This window comes from Hydra viridissima, unplaced genomic scaffold (assembly GCF_058129835.1).
Source record: "Hydra viridissima isolate aposymbiotic clone 2 unplaced genomic scaffold, HvirCarnegie_v1 scaffold_1, whole genome shotgun sequence".
Lineage (NCBI taxonomy): Eukaryota > Metazoa > Cnidaria > Hydrozoa > Anthoathecata > Hydridae > Hydra > Hydra viridissima.
This window is the reverse complement of record NW_028324300.1, coordinates 33,237,571-33,257,621: the sequence shown is the minus strand read 5'-3', so window position 1 is coordinate 33,257,621 and position 20,051 is coordinate 33,237,571. Positions and strand designations below refer to the sequence as shown.

The 20,051-nt window shown below is 31.6% G+C and overlaps 1 protein-coding gene across 1 annotated transcript; it reads left to right on the top strand.

Moving 5' to 3' along the window:
* The first annotated feature begins 381 nt into the window (after nt 1-381).
* LOC145192604 (protocadherin-23-like) lies at nt 382-19,649 on the top strand. Its single transcript, XM_090090263.1, has 11 exons — nt 382-1,104; nt 1,222-1,767; nt 2,667-4,734; nt 5,066-5,803; nt 6,007-6,185; nt 6,533-6,690; nt 6,923-7,064; nt 11,009-11,143; nt 12,044-18,653; nt 18,987-19,036; nt 19,164-19,649. The coding sequence occupies exons 1-11, from the start codon at nt 1,038-1,040 to the stop codon at nt 19,595-19,597; spliced, it is 11,127 nt and encodes a 3,708-aa protein (XP_089946389.1). The 5' UTR covers nt 382-1,037; the 3' UTR covers nt 19,598-19,649.
* Nucleotides 19,650-20,051: the final 402 nt, after the last annotated feature.

The window sequence follows — 20,051 nt, the reverse complement described above, 5'->3', positions numbered from 1 at the left end:
ATGGCAAATGATTCCGCACAGGGATTTATTTCTTTTAGAAATTAATGGTCGAATTTTAAATATTTAAGGTATATTTCGTAATCGTATTTTTATTTTATTCTCATTCTTCTGATCCCTTTATTTATTTATTATAAATATGTTAAAATCATTAAGCATCTTCTATAAATAGACAAAATCGTAAACCTTTTCGACGTGCAAATAGAAAAATTGTGACCAAGTGGTGCGATAACGTCGATATTAATTTTAATAAAATTAATTCAATGTCCAAATATGTAAAAATAAAGTTCATATTAAAAAATTTAAATAATTTATTTTAATTCATCACTCATGGAGTTTTCTTACCCTGTAAGCTGAATCTACGAATTACGCAATTAGCTTTTTAAGGATAAATCACGTTTAACGTTCATATTTTTTTATTTTGTTTCATTTTTGGCTGCTTCATGATTTATTTTTCAAGATTTCGATTGGTTTCTGTGTTAAGTTGTTATTTAGTTGAAGAACTAATAGGGACGATCGAATGATCTAATTATGCTTGCAATTCAGTATCTTCATCGTACTCAGATATCTTCAACAGTAGTTTTGTTAAACTTTTCTTAGGTTTTGTAAACTTTTATAAATAGTTTTCTTGACAACATTAACCTTTTTTTTATCAAATACTTAATTGAAGTCACTGACTCATCATATTAAGTTTACTGTATAACTGGAAAAAACTATCGATATTCTAACTAACTCAACTTACGATGGTATAACGACCTTTACAGAGCATGATGTTCCAACGCTTGAAAGAAAATCAAGGCTATTTCAAATTAATAGAAAGCTTTGAACAGGATATCTATTAATTTAAAATACCTTTGCTCGACTAAACAACTATTAGTAGAATTTACAAAAATAGTCTTTCTGTTTATTACTCCATGAATGACGTTTTAACAATTGTCAGGTGTCTGAAGTGTAATTGATGCATTTTTGTATTAAATACTTTTACAATCATTTGTCCTGTTATCTCATCACTTTTAGTGCTTAAAACAAAATAATTTTCAATGAAAGTTGGGGAAATGATATTTATCTTAGTCTTGCATTTGCTTACGATACGTTTTTCGATTCGTGGTAATTTTAGTTTATTTATATTTATTTTTTAATTAATTCAATCACCTGATATTTCTAAAATTATTTGTGTAAAAGTTAGTTTATAGGCGCACATATAAGTGTATGTGTGTATTATAGGTAATGAATTAACTGGATTTAGTGCTCAAATATTGGAGGATATTTTGATACCAACACCTACGTTATATAAGAAATTCACTCTAAGCACGTGGGTAACAAGCAGTGAATTACCTTTTTATAATAATGAAATCTATGCAAATGGAAGTATTACGATTCCAAAAGATGGCATATACTTTTTAACCGGAAATGTAATAGTTAAAACACAAGAAGCGAACCTTGTGGAAGCAATATGGCACAATAAATTGTATTTTACCAAAACCTTCTGCAAATCACAAAAGTTGTTGGCACAAAACACCACTCAAACTTTAAGTTTGGGATGTTTTTCAAGATTTAACAGAGGGGAAAAACTAATAATTTCAATTATAAATGAATTCAGATTAAATGTAATGATTGGTTCATCTGTTGGGTTGCAATTTGTTGGCGATATTAATAGTAATCCATCATTCTCAGTACCTGTTCCTTCGCCAAAGATAATGGATTTAAAAAAAAAATTCAGAATAAACGATGTTTTCTCAAAAGATTTCAACTTTTACAATAGTTTAACAGGTATTGCCGAAAGAATTTTTTTGTTTTCAGTGACAGGGTTTCTCAAAGTGTATTTAACCCTTTATTGACCAAATTAAAAAATATACTTTTTAAAAAAAGTATGTCAATATTTTCAGAAAACTTAAGGGCCTAAGAAAAAAAGTTCAAACTTTTTTTTCCTGATATCAGTTATTTCCTAAAAACAATTGTTGTCATTTTGGCAGCTTTGGTCTTATATGGGGAATTATTAACGATCAGGTTTTGAGGTACACTTTCATTTTTCTTTTGTTGCCATATGGCAACAAGGGCCCATAAAGGGTTAAGTTAAAAAATGTTTAAGTTAAAAAATGTAAAGAACGCTCAGACTTTAATGGCAAATGAAATTGAAAAAAAAAAAAGAAAAAGAAATTCGTTTCATAAACTTTAATTGAAATGAGCATAATTTGTATTGAACGTTTTACAGAAATTATTACATATATTTTGAGACTAGGCCACTATCTCAAATAGACTCAAACATTTTTGTCGGCATTCATTTTTTTCAGCATTCTTTAGGGATTTTTTTATAAAATTGTTAATCAAACGTTAAAATTCATATTTCTAGTTTGTGTCACCGGAGTAAAGAAAATATTATCTCAGGTAAAAAATGTTGCAAGTGCAAAAAGTTTGAGAAAATTTGAAATAAATCATTTTTAAAACTTTGAAACGTAAGAGTTGCAGATAAATGTTGTGTCAAAATGAGAAAATAGTTTAGGTGCAATGCGACAAAAATATACTATATATGCATAAATGTATATGCAATATGCATAAATATAAATATACTACGTACTTATTTACATTCGTAATATATTTATATTCGATATGTATAATTATATATTCAATATTTTAACTATTTTCATTCGATAAAATATTAACAATTTCAGCTTTTACTGATGTGCAAATAATTGTGATACCGACATCAGGCATATACAGCGTATCCTTAAACGTCGTATTTAAAATGAAAACAAACAGCCATTTTTTGTTGAAATTGAACACCGAGGTTTTAGAAAGTATCATCATTGAAATTGATACAATTGACACTATCGTTACCCATAAGACCTTGCTACTTCAAGCAAATGATGTCATCAAGTTTCAGTATGAAAATATGCAATTGCTGAGCGGTGGTGTATATAGCATAACCCGACTTGGCGAAACAACTCAAATACTAAAAGGAATTTCGGTGCGGATACCACAAAAAGCATTTCTAAAAACTACATTATCGCACAATCATTTTTTGAAGTTTAATTATTTAGAAAACAGTGTTCAAGTTCCTCCGTACTACTTTGAGCAGTCTGGTTTTTTAATTTCTCATCTAAATCAAGAACCTAAGTTAATCGTTAAAGATTTTGGAGTCTTTTTGATGACACTTCAAATTGATATTTCTATGGATTTTGGTGAGGTAGATATTATCTTCCATTCTGTCTCGGAAACGGAGAGATCCGAACAAGGATTATCAAATGGGTTGAGTGGTTCCTTTAAGTCGCTTCACACAAAAACGAACCGGTTTACGTTAAATAGCATACTACAGTTGCGTAAGAACTCTCCTTTATCGGTTACTATAAAATGTAAAAGCCGGTTTTCAATAAGGAATTCCAGCTATTTCTCGCTAACACCCATTAAAAGAGATGTTGCAGCGTTCTTTGGATATGTGAAAAAAAACGAACAAAAAGTAGAATCCTTGTGTCAGAACAAATGGATACCTCTAAATGGTCTTTATAGTAATACCAATAACACAATGAGTAAGTTTCTATCTAAAAATGGAAACAAGTATGTTGTGCCAACTATTGGAGTATATTTATTAGTGGTTAATGCTCTGGTAAAAACCACCGTTAAGCAAGACGGTAATCAACAAGTTCATATTGGCGTTTTTCAAAAACGCTTCGATCAAGAGAAGCATTTGATAGCGGACTCAAGAGCTTCTATAACAACTGAATCGTTAGAACTGTGGATATTGGAACTATCACGACAAAAATCCGGCGATGAACTTGAGCTGATGATCAACTGCACACTAGGTGTCCATTTGCTGGATGACATTAAATTCGAAATTTACTTTCTGATGCACATAGAAAAATCTGATTATTTTATGGCAAATAAACCGTCGCCGAATAGTCTTTGGGAAATAACATCCGCAAGTTTGACTTGCAAGAAAAGTGTTCTGCTAGTTCGTAGTTCAGGGGTATTTTTTGTCTCTCTCAGTTTTCTTTTGATATACAAGGCTATCGATGTTGACCTTGTGGTTATTGAAGCATATGTTTTTAAAAATAACATCGCCAACCTGAAACTCGGTTTATTTACAACATTACCATTAAACATAAAAGAGCATAATAAGGACGGATTTACAACAGTTGTCGTGAGTGGTTTTATGGAACTATCAGTGGATGACCGATTATACTTTGAGGTGGTTTCTAAACCGTCAGCTTATAATAAGTACATCAGGAAGTTAAGAGATTTCCACGTATCAATAGTTTTGTTTTCTGAAGTCCAATCCACCAGCGTGAGATTCAAGACTATCGAACAAACCGATAAAGTTTTTATCTTCCCCAACAACATCGAGGCAATCGAAAACATTCAATTTTCGGAAGAAGGGGGAAGTTTTAAATCAGATTCAACAACATTTTTCGGTCCGTATATGCTAGTAGAAAGATCTATGTTTATGATGTATGATATCAGCGTCCACCTAAAAAATGTGATTGGTGAGTTTGTGCTTTGCTTTCGCGTGAGACCACGAACAAGCTTACTTTTTATTTCAAAAAAAGTAACTCGTCACAGAAAAAGCTCCATCATATTGAAAGCGCACGGTGTTATTAACTTAACGATTGGTGAAACTGTTCAACTGTTAGTCCGCGGCGAGCAGATAGGCGAGATGGTGATATGTACCAGAGCAGTGTGGTCAATGGTCGAAATGCTGAGCCCAGCTCCTCAACAGCCGTATATTGTTGAAAGTTCCCAAAAGTAAGACTGAGTTATTTTTTATAAGACTAAGTTGTTGCTTATTTTTTGTAAATAATAATCAAATGTGAAAATGTGCAACTGTTTTTATTTTTGTTAACAATTTTCTTTTCGTTGTTGTTGTTGTGTTTCTTATTCTTCTTTGTTGTTGTGTTCCTTTATTGCTGAGTTTCTTTATTGTTGAAATTAGATTTTAGTATTTGTTGCATTTTTCTTGTTGAATACTTCGTTTCTATAGTTATTAAAGACTTAGACAATAAAAAAACTTTTATAAAATATTTCCATGTTAAAGATTTAAATAACAAAAACTTACATGAAAAAATTTTCGTTTCAGTTCGTCTCTGGCTGCTTTGAAAATTATCGGAGACTATTTGAGATTTAAGTTCGATGATGGAGAAGATCGGAATCCCAGTTTTGAAGCTGTCAAATTTCAAAGTTCAAATACGAAGCTAAAACTTAAAAGTGAGCTGTCAGTTTTTTACATGGTTAGAGATAAACCAAGTTTGATATTTCAGTATTCCTTAGAACAAATGTTGTTAATTCCTTTTCAACATCTTTACAAGAAGACGTCTGATGAAAGAAATGCGTCAAAGTCCTTGTTCATCGAACCCGTTATATCGCTGCTAATAATCGAGTCAAATAAACATACTTTTGATCTTGTAGAAATATTTTTAAAAAGAGTTAATGGCGAGAAATCAAAACTTTTCGAAGGATTTCTTCGTGGTAAAAAAACTTTTGTTTTTGGTCATACGCACGAAGATACAATCGAAATACTTAAATTAACTCCCGAAAATACAAGTGATTTGAAGCTCAACGAAAGTCAACAAACTATTGACCTCGTTTTGATGCCCCTAAAGGAATTATCACAAACAGATGGTTTTTTGGCCCAAATTTTGCATGATGAAATCATACAGATTGACAATATCGCAGCTATAATTGGACCATGGGTTGTCACCACTCTTCCATTTTTTGAAAATAGTTTAGGTTTTAAAAATGATAGCAGTGTATTTTATGTGCAGGAGAATGGTCACTATTTAATCACTCTCAATTTGGACATTGAATTCAAGGAGAGGTAGACTTAAGCAAAAAAAAAATCTTTTTTTTTTTTAATGTCTTGACTTTCTTTATTTCAAAACTTTGTTACTTTAATACAAATATATAGATTCTACTAAAAAATACATAAAAATACGAATACAGTATTTACATATGTTAACATTTAACTTAAACTAAAGTTTAAACAACTTTTATGCGAAGTGAAAATATTTTATGTCATAGATGCGAATTGTTTGTAAAATTGGATGACAAATTTATTTTAATTGGAGATCAGCGAGCAATAAGTTATACAAATATGATCTGGCTTGAAGCAGGAATGACGCTCCAGTTGATGCTTAAATGCAACGAAAAGAAAATTGTTTGTGTAAAGAGGTTATCTACATTCTCACTAATATTGCATGGTAGGTTATTATTAGAAACTTAAAATATTAATATTTAATTGTTATTAACTAATTTCATAAAATATTTCTCAAAAAGGGGGAGCTGCATAGGTGACTATAGTAAATCTATATCAGTGTTCTTCCTGAGTTTTAAAATCAAAGTAATGGTTTAAGTCCCTAAACTCCAATTATTTCTTCGTAGTGCCCCCCCCCCCCTTGATTTTTGTAAATTTTTTTTGCAAACAATTATATTTATAACGAATAGCACATTAAAACAAATTTACTTCCAGCTAATAAAAAATTCTTCACTTAGATTCGCTTATGTTTTTAGAACATAATCCTTAAATAATTTTGTATAAATATTTCAGCGTCACATGGAACATTTGATGTACTTTCACAAAACGCCAAAATAACAACGAGTATGATAGGAGTGCATATTAAAGCTCAAGTTTTTACTAACTATTCATATTCTTGTTCTCACTTGCGAGGGTTACTGAGCGACTTTAAATGGATTAAAGATGACCAGGTATGTCACGTCAGCTGATTCGGTTGATTGTATCTTTTTTAAATCGATTTTAATGCGAACAAAATTTTTCGTACTTTCTTGTTATTATCATTTAATTCATTTCTTTAAAAGTTCAAAATTAACAATTTTTTTCATTTACTAATATTAACTCTTATAGTCGACGAGGATGAGCAAAAAAGATGGAAAGAGGGAAATACAGTTAAAGTAGTAATATCTTTTTATATTGTTTCAGGTGATACTAGAAAGCAAACACTCGCGTACCTCTATTCTCTCACTGACTCCTGTTGATGAAACTTACGATGGTTTTTATCAATGTGTTATGGAGAGAGGGAAGGAGAGAGAAGAAACAGTATTTAGTTATATAGAAGCTTCAGGTAAAATTTGTGGGTGTATATATATATATATATATATATATATATATATATATATATATATATATATATATATATATATATATATATATATATATATTAATGGGTGTGGATATATTACCCACACCCACAAGTTAAAGCTTCATAAAAGCAAAGATTTTCACTCCGTCAAATATTAGTTCTAATAAATATACCAAAACCATGAAATAAAGCGGTTTAATGAATCAGAAACAGTCCGTATTCGTTAGATTTAGGTATACCTCCCACTAGTGAAAGAGACGCATTTTAGTGTTAAAAATAAAACTTGATAAGTATCCGCTTAACTTTTAAATGATTTTACAAGTCGCTGATTCGTAAAACACTTTTAAATCGGAAAATCGAATGAAAAATAGCAGTTAGAAATGAAATTTTGAACGCCAAAGAGTTTTACGTGCACGTTTAAGAGTAACGCTTAGTGGCAAGTTGAATATTGAAGGAAGTGTACCCACTATATGGGTATGAATGAATTGCAAATGAGTTGATTGTTTTAGAACTTTTGAAAGTCATATTTAGCAATGTTAATACATCAAACTTCTTGAAAACAACTTTTTGTCATTTTAATGACAATTGTTAATGCTAATTATCATAAATTGTCAACTAGGACATCATTTAGAACAATTTTAAATAACTAACAAAAACATTTCTCGTCTCGTTGACCGTCATTCTAGTAAATAAAATTAGTAGGGGAAGTGGGGGCATAACCGCATATGGAGGCATAACCGTTTTTCAACAATTCCCTTTGAAAAATGTTACCTAATATAGCAAAAAGCATTCCATGCGTCGGTAAATCAGTTTCCTTCATTTCGATTATGTCAAAAAGAACGCCTGTTGCGTTTCTGGAAAGTTGTACATAATAATGTTTATTTTGATAAAAATATTATATTTACATCATATTTTTCCAGGGCTTTTTTTTTGAGGATTAAGCAATATTTGATTTTAGTGTTAAACATATTTGTAATCAGCATTATTTCATCAAGTAAAAACCGTTTTTGAAATCGACATAACTTAATGAGCAACCTATGAAACTGCTTTTTTTCTAAAAACTGTCCTCTGGGGCAGAACCGCATAGACGCACAGGAGGCACAACCGCGTACTTTTGATATTTGTCATCGTTAGATAATTGTTACAATAATCACAATCGTCACACTTGAATGCTTCATGTAAAAACTTAAATAGAAAGAGTATTGTTTTGAAATGTCGGAAATATATATATATATATATATATATATATATATATATATATATATATATATATATATATATATATATATATGTATGTATGTATATATATATATGCATATCGTCAGCTCGGAATACAAGTGTCGTATACGACACTGTGTTTAAATTGAGAATTTTGCATTTAAAGTTTAAAGTACAAAAACTCTTTATGTAAATTTAATTACAAGTTGAAATTTAACAAAGTTGACTAAAATCAATATAAGTTTTTGTTTAAATTGTCAAAAAAACAAACAAAAAAAAACTTCCCCTGTAACTTTGAGCACGATTTTTCAAATACGACAAATGTATTTCGAAATCAGAACATTTTGTCGGAATACAATTGTCATAGATGCAATTAATTTGATAGTAGGTGAATTAAAGTTAAATTACTTATGTTGTAACTAACAATGACTTATAGCATTAATATAATTTTAGTTTGACTGTCTCTCGCATTTTTTTTCTTTAATTCATTCCCGGTAACCAATTTATCGACATTATATACAGAAATATACAGTTTTCAATCTTCAAGCTTCTTATATAAAAATTAATAAGCTTCTTATACAAATATACTTATTGACAAATTGAGTATGATGTAAGGTTTCACTTACTCAATTTATAAATAACTAAATATTCACAATTTTTTCTTTTTTTACATTAAGCAATTTTTGTTAACATTATTTATTTTTGAATAATTAAAGATAAAATAACTAATTTATCACACATATCTTTTAATTTGTCTGTGAAAAATGATATAAAAAAGTTAAACCTTAAATATAAAAAACAAACATTTTTCATTATTGTACCTTTTTTTTATAATAAAGAAATAAATATATAGAATGTTTATTAAAACATTTTACAAAGTGATATATTTAATTGTTCAGGCTTTGTGACTTAAAAAGAGTATTATAAAATTCAAGATCATCGGCAACAAAATATTTGACTCAAGGTCATTTAATTTTTTTATCTGAGAGCAAAAAACGTGTTGAATCATTTTTTAATGGAGGAAATTCTTTCAGAACTTTACCTTTCTGCTTATTTTTTCTCTGAGGGGTACCTTTTACCAATCTTTCTTCAATTAACTGACCAAAGAACGATTTTTTTAATTTAATATGAAAAGGTAGATGTTTTTCATGACACATTAGTTTTACCTTTGCAAAAGGCACTTTATGGAAATATAAAGACTTTGAAGCAAGTTTGAAGTTTTTGATGTCAGCTTTGTACATTTGTATGACTTTCAATTCTACTCCAGAAGTTTTTTCAATAGATGACAGTAACTTGAATAAGGTAGGAGGGCTGTAAATCTATTGTATTGGAAACTATTTATCAAACTGCTTTTTAAAAATAGAAAAATTATTGTTATTAAAAAAGTAACTTAGAGTATTATAAAAAAAACAATGCATAAATACAGTTGATGTAAAAATAAATAAAAGGTAATAATGAAAGAAATTTCAAGAGCTTATTTAGAATGTAAAAATAATGATCTCTTTAAAATTATTTGAACACAAGACGTATTGTAATGAAATCTTTGTACACAAGTATTATATATTTGCTTTTCATTGCTAGGAGAAATTATAGTAGAAAAAGATGAATAAGTAGGACCTTCCGCTACATATCCGGGAGTTTCTTCCTCCATTTGCTGGTTTAGCTCCAATACTGTTGGTATCGGATTATCAGCATCAGAAGCCATAAAATACTCCAAATTTGTTATGAAATATTCCATATTTGTTACTTATCTTTACAAACAAACGATATATTTATAAATACTGTTTAGTTCTTTTAATTACGAGTAATAATTTTTATTTACTGAACATTTCGATTCAATTCAAAGAAAAAAAAACAAATGGGATGTATCACTTTTTATTTACAAAAAACACATGTTAAAACTAAACAAATGAACGGAATATACGTAGTTAAATCTAAAGTCACGTGAGCAAATAGAAGGCTACTATTGGTCTACGCTAACTACAACAAATGTACCTCGAGCGTCTCGTATAAATAGTTCATTTACGACAAATGATCTACTGAACTATATTGGAAAAAAATTTAATTGAGCTATCGGATAATTTTTTCTAAAATAAGTCCACAAAAAATAGATAGTTCGCATATATAAGTCATTTTTTTCAAAAATGTCGAATACGACACTTGTATTCCGAGCTGACGATATATATCCGACATTTTTTTTCAGAAATACATATATATATATATATTTATATATATATATATTTATATATATATATATACATATATATGTATATATATATATATCCGACATTTTTTTTCGGAAATATATATATATATATATATATATTTATATATATTTAATATATATATATATATATATATATATATATATATATATATATATATATATATATATATATATATATATATATATATATATATATGTATATATTTTAGGGTGCGGTTGTGCCTCACTATAGGGGCACAACCATTTTTTTCACTAAGTCTAACTTTTGTGTTATAACATTTTCAAAAACCATTTTTTTTTTTTCTTAATTGCAGCAATTTAAAGCTTAATGATGTGTTTATCGAAATACACTGTTAAAAAAACAGATGCCGTTTTTATTTTCATACTCCATTAATCTAAACGTTACGGAGGCTGTTATGCCCCCACTTCTCCTACGTTGACATACACGATTAGCTTCATTTAAACAAATATTTTTTTGCAGATCCAAGACCGTTATTGACAATATCAAATTCCGTAGTATATATTTCTGAGAACGTCAAGGCTAATCCCGTATTAGCTATCGCATTCGTAAAATCAAAGAACAGCACTCAGAAATTCAAGTTATCAATTACCTCAGGTAAGAAAAAAAAAAGTGAATTTTAAAATTTGAAGATTAAAACAAACACTGAAGTAACCAAGAATAATAATAACAATTAAAGTTGTCTCATAGAGTGTTTATTATCATCATGATCATCATCATAATTATCATGATGATCATGATGATCATAATCATGATCATCATTCTCATCATTATCATCATTGTGATCATCATTATTATCATTATCATTATCATCATTAACTTTATCACTATTTTCATTAATTGTATTTTAATTATTATCATTACTATTATTATAGTTATTATTTTTATTATTATTTTCATTCACTTTATTTTATTATTACTTTTATTATTAATATTAACAGAAGGCTAAAATCTGAAAATCAACTACGCTTCTCGAAGAGGGTCAAAATTAAACTCAATTTTTTAAAGTCATTATCAAGTTTATCGAGTTTACAGTCAGAGAAATAAGTATCCGAACAAAACATGTGAAGAGTAAACTTTGTCAGAAAAACCTGACAAAGTTTATTTTTGATAAATACTTTTACAAAATTATTCTAAAAGCAAATTTAATCACGATTTTATATAGCAAAAAATTAATCAACGATAATTAACTTGCGTTGCCAAAATTTAACGATTCCCGAAGGAGTGTTAAAACTTCAATGAAAAGTAATTACCCTAAACATACGGTCAAAGAAAGCAAAAGAGTTTTTATCCAAAAGCAAATTGAGTTACTTGAATGGCCTGCACAAATTCCAGATCTCAATCCAATTGAACATCTCTGAGCTATCCTGGATAAAAATTGTGGCACATGATGTCTAGAAAGAGTTATTTTCTAAAGTTATTTTTTTCTGAAATAGCCTGACAAAGTTTATTTTCCATAAAAAAATGTTTTGTTCAAATACTTTTTTTATCTTTTAGAAGATGGTGATAAAAACTTTTCTTTGTCACCAGAAGAAACAAACGACTTCTCGTCCATATATTTTAATGGCAAATTTGATTATGAAATAAAGCAGCTATACAGGCTTAAAATCCAAATCATGCTGCCAGACAATAAAATGAAACCAGTAGAAAAAGATATTAGCGTACATATTATAGATGAAAACGATAATATCCCGATGTTCAGAAATACAACCTCAAGGCTATTGATTCCAGAAAATATAAAAGTTAATAGTATAGTAACCGATATAGACGCTGAAGACTTAGACGAGAATACAAAACTTACCTTTGATATTGAAAAAAGAGAAGATGAGCAACCATATTTTAATATAAACAAAACCAATGGCGAAATAATGGCAGCCGATGAACTTGACTTTGAGAAGATCAAGGAACACAACCTATTAGTTAGCGTGCATGACGGTTTGCATACGTCTTTCAAGCATATCAAAATCATTGTCCTAGACGCAAACGACAACAAACCCGAGTTTATGGAGTACTTTTATGCTGTGAATGTCAGCTTAGATACGCCTGCCGGCGCTCGCTTGTTAAGTCTGAATGCAACTGATAAAGATTCCGGGAAGTTTGGCGAGTTAAACTTTCGAATAGCGACAGGAAACGCAAGAAACACCTTTGGAATGCGACAAAATGAAGTTATTTTGCAGCACGCTGTAACCGAGGAGCAAACGTTCGTTTTGCTTGTCGAGCTGTTTGACGGAGGGGATCTAAAGTGCGAAAAAGAAGCGCGTGTAACGGTTCATTTTGTAGATCAACATCGAGGCTCCGTTTCAATATTCGACGAGTCGGTTTATAACACTACACTTGCTGAAGCATTTGATGGCGAACGCGAAGTCGTCCGGCTAGAGATCAACTCCAAAGTGAAAAATTTACAACTAACGTACGGTGTTGATTCTTTGGGAAAGTACGAAAATAGTCATTTCTACGTTAACAACGAAGGAGTGTTGATGACCAACGCGTCTATAGATTTTGAGAAAACGAATGAGTTTCACGTCTTAGTCAGCGCGTGCGCGCATCTTGGAAGCGGAAAGCTGTGTAGCATAGCATTTGTGTTAGTAAAAGTGACGGACATCAACGATAATTACCCGCAATTTCAGCAAGAAAGACTTTCGGTAAATATTTTTGAAGACGCATCAATTGGTGATGTAATAGCGAAAGTAAGTGCAACCGATAGAGATTCGATCAACAACGGCGAATTGTATTATTCTTTATCAGAGTATAGCGACATCTTTTCAATAGATAAGCTGACAGGAGTCATATTTTTAACCAGGAGCTTGAACTCTTCAGTCAATAGCGAATATAATATGACGGTGATGGCCTTCGACCAAGGTTTACCTTCTTTGTCCAGTTATTGTTCACTAAATGTTAACGTTTTATCAACTTCACTTAAAGAAACACTCCTAAAAATGGCTGAAAACGCAAAAGCACCTACTTTTCTAAACCCTGAAACACGCTTTGAAGTTTTAGAAAACTCTATTATCGGCTCATTGATAACAAAGATGACAGCTGCAGATCCTGATCCAAACGCAAAACTTACTTTTGGAGTAATTCAAAACTCGAACGAACCACATTTCTTCGGTATAGACAAAACGACAGGAGACATAGTGACAACCGATGAACTTGACTTTGAGAAGATCAAGGAACACAACCTATTAGTTAGCGTGCATGACGGTTTGCATACGTCTTTCAAGCATATCAAAATCATTGTCCTAGACGCAAACGACAACAAACCCGAGTTTATGGAGTACTTTTATGCTGTGAATGTCAGCTTAGATACGCCTGCCGGCGCTCGCTTGTTAAGTCTGAATGCAACTGATAAAGATTCCGGGAAGTTTGGCGAGTTAAACTTTCGAATAGCGACAGGAAACGCAAGAAACACCTTTGGAATGCGACAAAATGAAGTTATTTTGCAGCACGCTGTAACCGAGGAGCAAACGTTCGTTTTGCTTGTCGAGCTGTTTGACGGAGGGGATCTAAAGTGCGAAAAAGAAGCGCGTGTAACGGTTCATTTTGTAGATCAACATCGAGGCTCCGTTTCAATATTCGACGAGTCGGTTTATAACACTACACTTGCTGAAGCATTTGATGGCGAACGCGAAGTCGTCCGGCTAGAGATCAACTCCAAAGTGAAAAATTTACAACTAACGTACGGTGTTGATTCTTTGGGAAAGTACGAAAATAGTCATTTCTACGTTAACAACGAAGGAGTGTTGATGACCAACGCGTCTATAGATTTTGAGAAAACGAATGAGTTTCACGTCTTAGTCAGCGCGTGCGCGCATCTTGGAAGCGGAAAGCTGTGTAGCATAGCATTTGTGTTAGTAAAAGTGACGGACATCAACGATAATTACCCGCAATTTCAGCAAGAAAGACTTTCGGTAAATATTTTTGAAGACGCATCAATTGGTGATGTAATAGCGAAAGTAAGTGCAACCGATAGAGATTCGATCAACAACGGCGAATTGTATTATTCTTTATCAGAGTATAGCGACATCTTTTCAATAGATAAGCTGACAGGAGTCATATTTTTAACCAGGAGCTTGAACTCTTCAGTCAATAGCGAATATAATATGACGGTGATGGCCTTCGACCAAGGTTTACCTTCTTTGTCCAGTTATTGTTCACTAAATGTTAACGTTTTATCAACTTCACTTAAAGAAACACTCCTAAAAATGGCTGAAAACGCAAAAGCACCTACTTTTCTAAACCCTGAAACACGCTTTGAAGTTTTAGAAAACTCTATTATCGGCTCATTGATAACAAAGATGACAGCTGCAGATCCTGATCCAAACGCAAAACTTACTTTTGGAGTAATTCAAAACTCGAACGAACCACATTTCTTCGGTATAGACAAAACGACAGGAGACATAGTGACAACCGATGAACTTGACTTTGAGAAGATCAAGGAACACAACCTATTAGTTAGCGTGCATGACGGTTTGCATACGTCTTTCAAGCATATCAAAATCATTGTCCTAGACGCAAACGACAACAAACCCGAGTTTATGGAGTACTTTTATGCTGTGAATGTCAGCTTAGATACGCCTGCCGGCGCTCGCTTGTTAAGTCTGAATGCAACTGATAAAGATTCCGGGAAGTTTGGCGAGTTAAACTTTCGAATAGCGACAGGAAACGCAAGAAACACCTTTGGAATGCGACAAAATGAAGTTATTTTGCAGCACGCTGTAACCGAGGAGCAAACGTTCGTTTTGCTTGTCGAGCTGTTTGACGGAGGGGATCTAAAGTGCGAAAAAGAAGCGCGTGTAACGGTTCATTTTGTAGATCAACATCGAGGCTCCGTTTCAATATTCGACGAGTCGGTTTATAACACTACACTTGCTGAAGCATTTGATGGCGAACGCGAAGTCGTCCGGCTAGAGATCAACTCCAAAGTGAAAAATTTACAACTAACGTACGGTGTTGATTCTTTGGGAAAGTACGAAAATAGTCATTTCTACGTTAACAACGAAGGAGTGTTGATGACCAACGCGTCTATAGATTTTGAGAAAACGAATGAGTTTCACGTCTTAGTCAGCGCGTGCGCGCATCTTGGAAGCGGAAAGCTGTGTAGCATAGCATTTGTGTTAGTAAAAGTGACGGACATCAACGATAATTACCCGCAATTTTTACATGGAACTGTTTCGGTCCGTGTCTTTGAAAATTCTCCGGTTAGAGAAATAATAACTAGTGTTTTAGCAACTGATAAAGACTCTTTAATGAACGGAGTAGTATCGTACCGATTGACTAACCATAATGATTTGTTTTTAATAGATAATACGACTGGTAACATATTTTTAGCGGATTTTTTGAATGCAAGCATCATTAATAGATTTACGATTGTTGTTGAGGCTTATGATCATGGGGCGCCAATTTTAGGCTCAAGTTTTTGTACGATTTTAGTTGAGGTTTTGCCAAATGGTAGTGGAATTTGCGATAATTCGCAAGTTAATATGCAACCTATTTTGATTTTGAATTCTTCTTTGGAGCTTTTTGTCCCAGAGAATTCACCTATCGGAACTTTTGTTACAAAAATCAAAGCAACTGTGTTCAATTTAAAAGATAAACTTTTATTTGGGTTAATGGAAGTTAATGAAGAGGAAACGTTTTTCAGAATAAACGAGATCTCTGGAGAATTATATACTGCAGGCGAACTCGATTACGAGGATTTTCATGAGCATTTCGTATTAGTTACTGTAAAAGCTGGCTTTTATGCGGCTTTCCAACATGTTAAAATAACTGTAATTAATGAAAATGATAATTATCCAGAATTCTGGGAATACGAATACGTTTCTAATATTGGTAATGAGACGTCAATTGGCAGTGAATTATTAACGTTGAAAGCGTTTGATAAAGATATGTCTGGAGAATTGATTTTCCAAATAACATCTGGCAATGAATTAAACTGTTTTGATGTTCAAATCAATAAAGTTGTTTTACTGTGCTCGATAAATGATGATGATTTCTTCATCTTGAAAGTTGCAGTTTTTGACAGTGGCGGCCTGAAATGTGAACGTGATGCGCAAATCATTATCAGTGCTAATGCTGATAGGTTTAACTCTATTTCGTTATTGGATGATTTCATTTATAAAGTTCGAATGTTGGAAAAATCAGGCGAAGAATCGCTTATTGCAGAACTTAAACTTAATCCAAAACTGAAAAATCTTCCTTTGACTTACAAAATCAATACTTTTGGAAAGTATAAAAGTATCAACTTCTACGTCGACACCGAAGGATGGTTGACAACTAATGCATCTATAGACTTTGAAATAACGAAGGATTTCTATGTTTTAGTAACTGCTTGTGCCCATCTTCTTAAATACCGGTTTTGTGGTCTGGCTTACGTTTTAATAAATGTAGTGGACATGAATGATAACAAACCGCAATTTTCTTTTGAAAGTTTATTAGTGAACGTAAAAGAGTCCACTCCAGTCGGCAGCATGGTAGCACATGTTACCGCAACTGATTTGGATTTGGACAACAACGGTGAAGTATTTTACACTCTTTGGAATTACACCGATGTCTTTTCGATTGACAACAATGGGAAACTATTTTTGTCTCGATATCTAAATGCAGCTATAGATAAGATATTTAATATCACAATTGAGGCCTCGGACAACGGCGTACCAATTCTATCTTCTTTTTGTAATTTGATAATAAAGGTTGAACCTAGTTTGAAAACTACTTTACCATCTCAAAACGTTGAAAATAAAAATCCACCTTTTTTTTTAAACACCAGCGTGAGATTTAAAATAACAGAGAATTCTTTAATAGGTACATATGTTGGAACTATAAAAGCATTTGATCTTGACCTAAACTCAAATCTTAAGTACGGACTGATAAACTTTTCAAATGAACCAAACTTTTTTAAAATAAATGAGGCCACAGGTGATTTAGTGACAGCTAAAAAAATTGATTTTGAGAAGTTCCAGGAGCATAATGTTTTGGTTAGTGCTCAAGATGGTCTACATACTTCATTTCTAAAGGTGAAAGTTGATATCATTGATGAAAATGATAACAAACCGGAATTTCTCGTATATTCTTACGCTATCAGTCTTAATTTGGAAACTCCCCCGGGATCTTTGTTGTTACGACTTACTGCAACCGATAAGGACTCGGAGAATAATGATAAACTAGAATACAAAATAATATCAGGGAATGCAATGCGTTATTTCAGCTTAAAGCAGAATGAAATTTTTTTAGAAAGCTATGTTAATGATGAACAAGAGTTCGAGTTAAATGTTTCTGTTGCTGACGTAGGCGGTCTAGAGAGTGACAGAAACGCTCAAGTACTCATTACCTTCGAAAATAATGCAATAGATTCATTTTCATTATTTGATAAATACAATTATAACGGAAAAATGCTGGAAAAAACAAAAGGAGAAATTCAAATCGTTCAACTTGAACTCAATTCGAAACTGAAAAATGTTGAAATAACTTATGAAGTCGACACCTTGGGGAAATATCTGAACTCTAATTTTTATGTCGATAGCAAAGGACGGATGATGACAAATGCTTCTTTAGACTTTAAAAAGACAAAGGAATTTCATATTTTAGTGACCGCTTGCGCCCATCTTATTAAAAGACGGCTTTGCGGTCTGGCCTACATTTCAATAACTGTAGTGGAAAGTAATAACAAACAGTTTTTTTCTTTGAAGACAAGCAATGAAGAAAGTTCTCCAGTAGGTGAAGTGATCGTGCAAATCTCTTCGAATGGTTTGGCTACAAAAAACAGCGAAATGTTTCTCACTCTTTTGAATTTTCACGATGTATTTTCAATTGATAGAACTACTGGGAAGCTCTTTTTGATCGCAAATTCGAATTTCTCATCTGTCCGCGTACAGAATGTCACAATTCAAATTACTCTTAGCAAGATTCCAGGATATTCTGACGTCTATACGGTGGCAGTAAAATTAGATCCTGAACCGCGGAATGAAACATGGATATTTAACATGTTCTTGAACATGAACTTTTTCGCAACAGCAAAAATCAGCTGGAAAATTCTTATTATGGGAATAACTGGCCTGGTACTTATATTATTTACCATTATCGCATTGGTGCTACATTATATTCATCATAGGTATGATAAAAAGTTCAAATTATTTATGATAATGTTTGATGATGATGATGATGATGATGATGATGATGATGATGATGATGATGATGATGATGATGATGATGATGATGATGATGATGATGATGATGATGATGATGATGAAAATGATGATTGTCTTTAGAAACTCTATAAGATTTCGAAAGAATCTTTTGTCTTAGGCCATCCACCCAAGTCTCGTATCTTAGCATATTGGAAAATATACAAATTAAAGTCAACGTGCTTATAATTTACTTTCACCACTTTTATCTAGTACAAAAACACATAAAAATAATTTAAATCCAAAATTTCAACTTTTAGACCAAAAACCAAAGAAATTCAAAACTTGCTGAAGTGCTTAGCTAAACCAGGTAATAAATTAAATATTTCATTCTTACCTTTTCTAAATATTCTTTGTTTGTAATTAAAGTTTATTTTGTAATTTAAGCAGATTTTTATTTTGTAACTTAAGCAGATTTTTATTTTGTATAATTTAAGCTGAATCGTTAGAAGCAAGTATTTACCTTTCATCAGAATCACTTTGTTCTTCTCACAACTCCTCGAAAGTTCAAAGAAAACTGCCTGCTACATTTAACACAACTTTAAACAAGGATAGTTTTCAAACAAAAACTAATGGTATCATCTGTGATAGAAGAAATATTGAATCACCGCTAAACCATCATCAAAATAATGATGACACTAATGAGGATGATAAAAATAGTTATAATTTTAGTGATAAAATGGAACAGAATCCATCAATAAATGATTTTAAAAAAGTTAAAAAAAGAAAAACTCTTTTGGACTTTGCTATCGCAAATGCTAGAAAAACAATTTGCTCGCCAAAACCTTTGAGAAATGAAGAAAAATATATTTTAGAGAACAGCATCAAATTAAACGATATTTTTGATAAAATAGAAGAATTCGAATGTTAAGTTTCTCTTTGTAATATTTTTATGTAGAAATATATTTTAGTAAAGATCATAACTTTCGGCAAAACTAGAAAATGAAACGTGGAACTAAACTTGTCATTAACGTTTTCTACTGATCTAAAAGTACGCCATTGTAATTTAGATCTTGGTACTTGTAGGGTTTGACTAAGAGAACCTTGTTCGTCCAATTTTACATGCGCATTAAAATCAAATCTAGTTGATATATTTAAGTCACGTTTTACAAGCTGGCATCAGACCAACAAATGTAAGACGAATTGAAACTTTCAGTACCAGTAATATATGCATTTACTACTGTTTGCCCGTTTTTTTGCAAAGTTGATTATCGGTATTTCAAATCGCTTGTTAATTTCATTAATCCAAAATATCATATTGATATCCCGATAAATGGAATTTTAATAAAGTTAAGTAAAACTTTATCTCTAATTAGCTGCAGTGT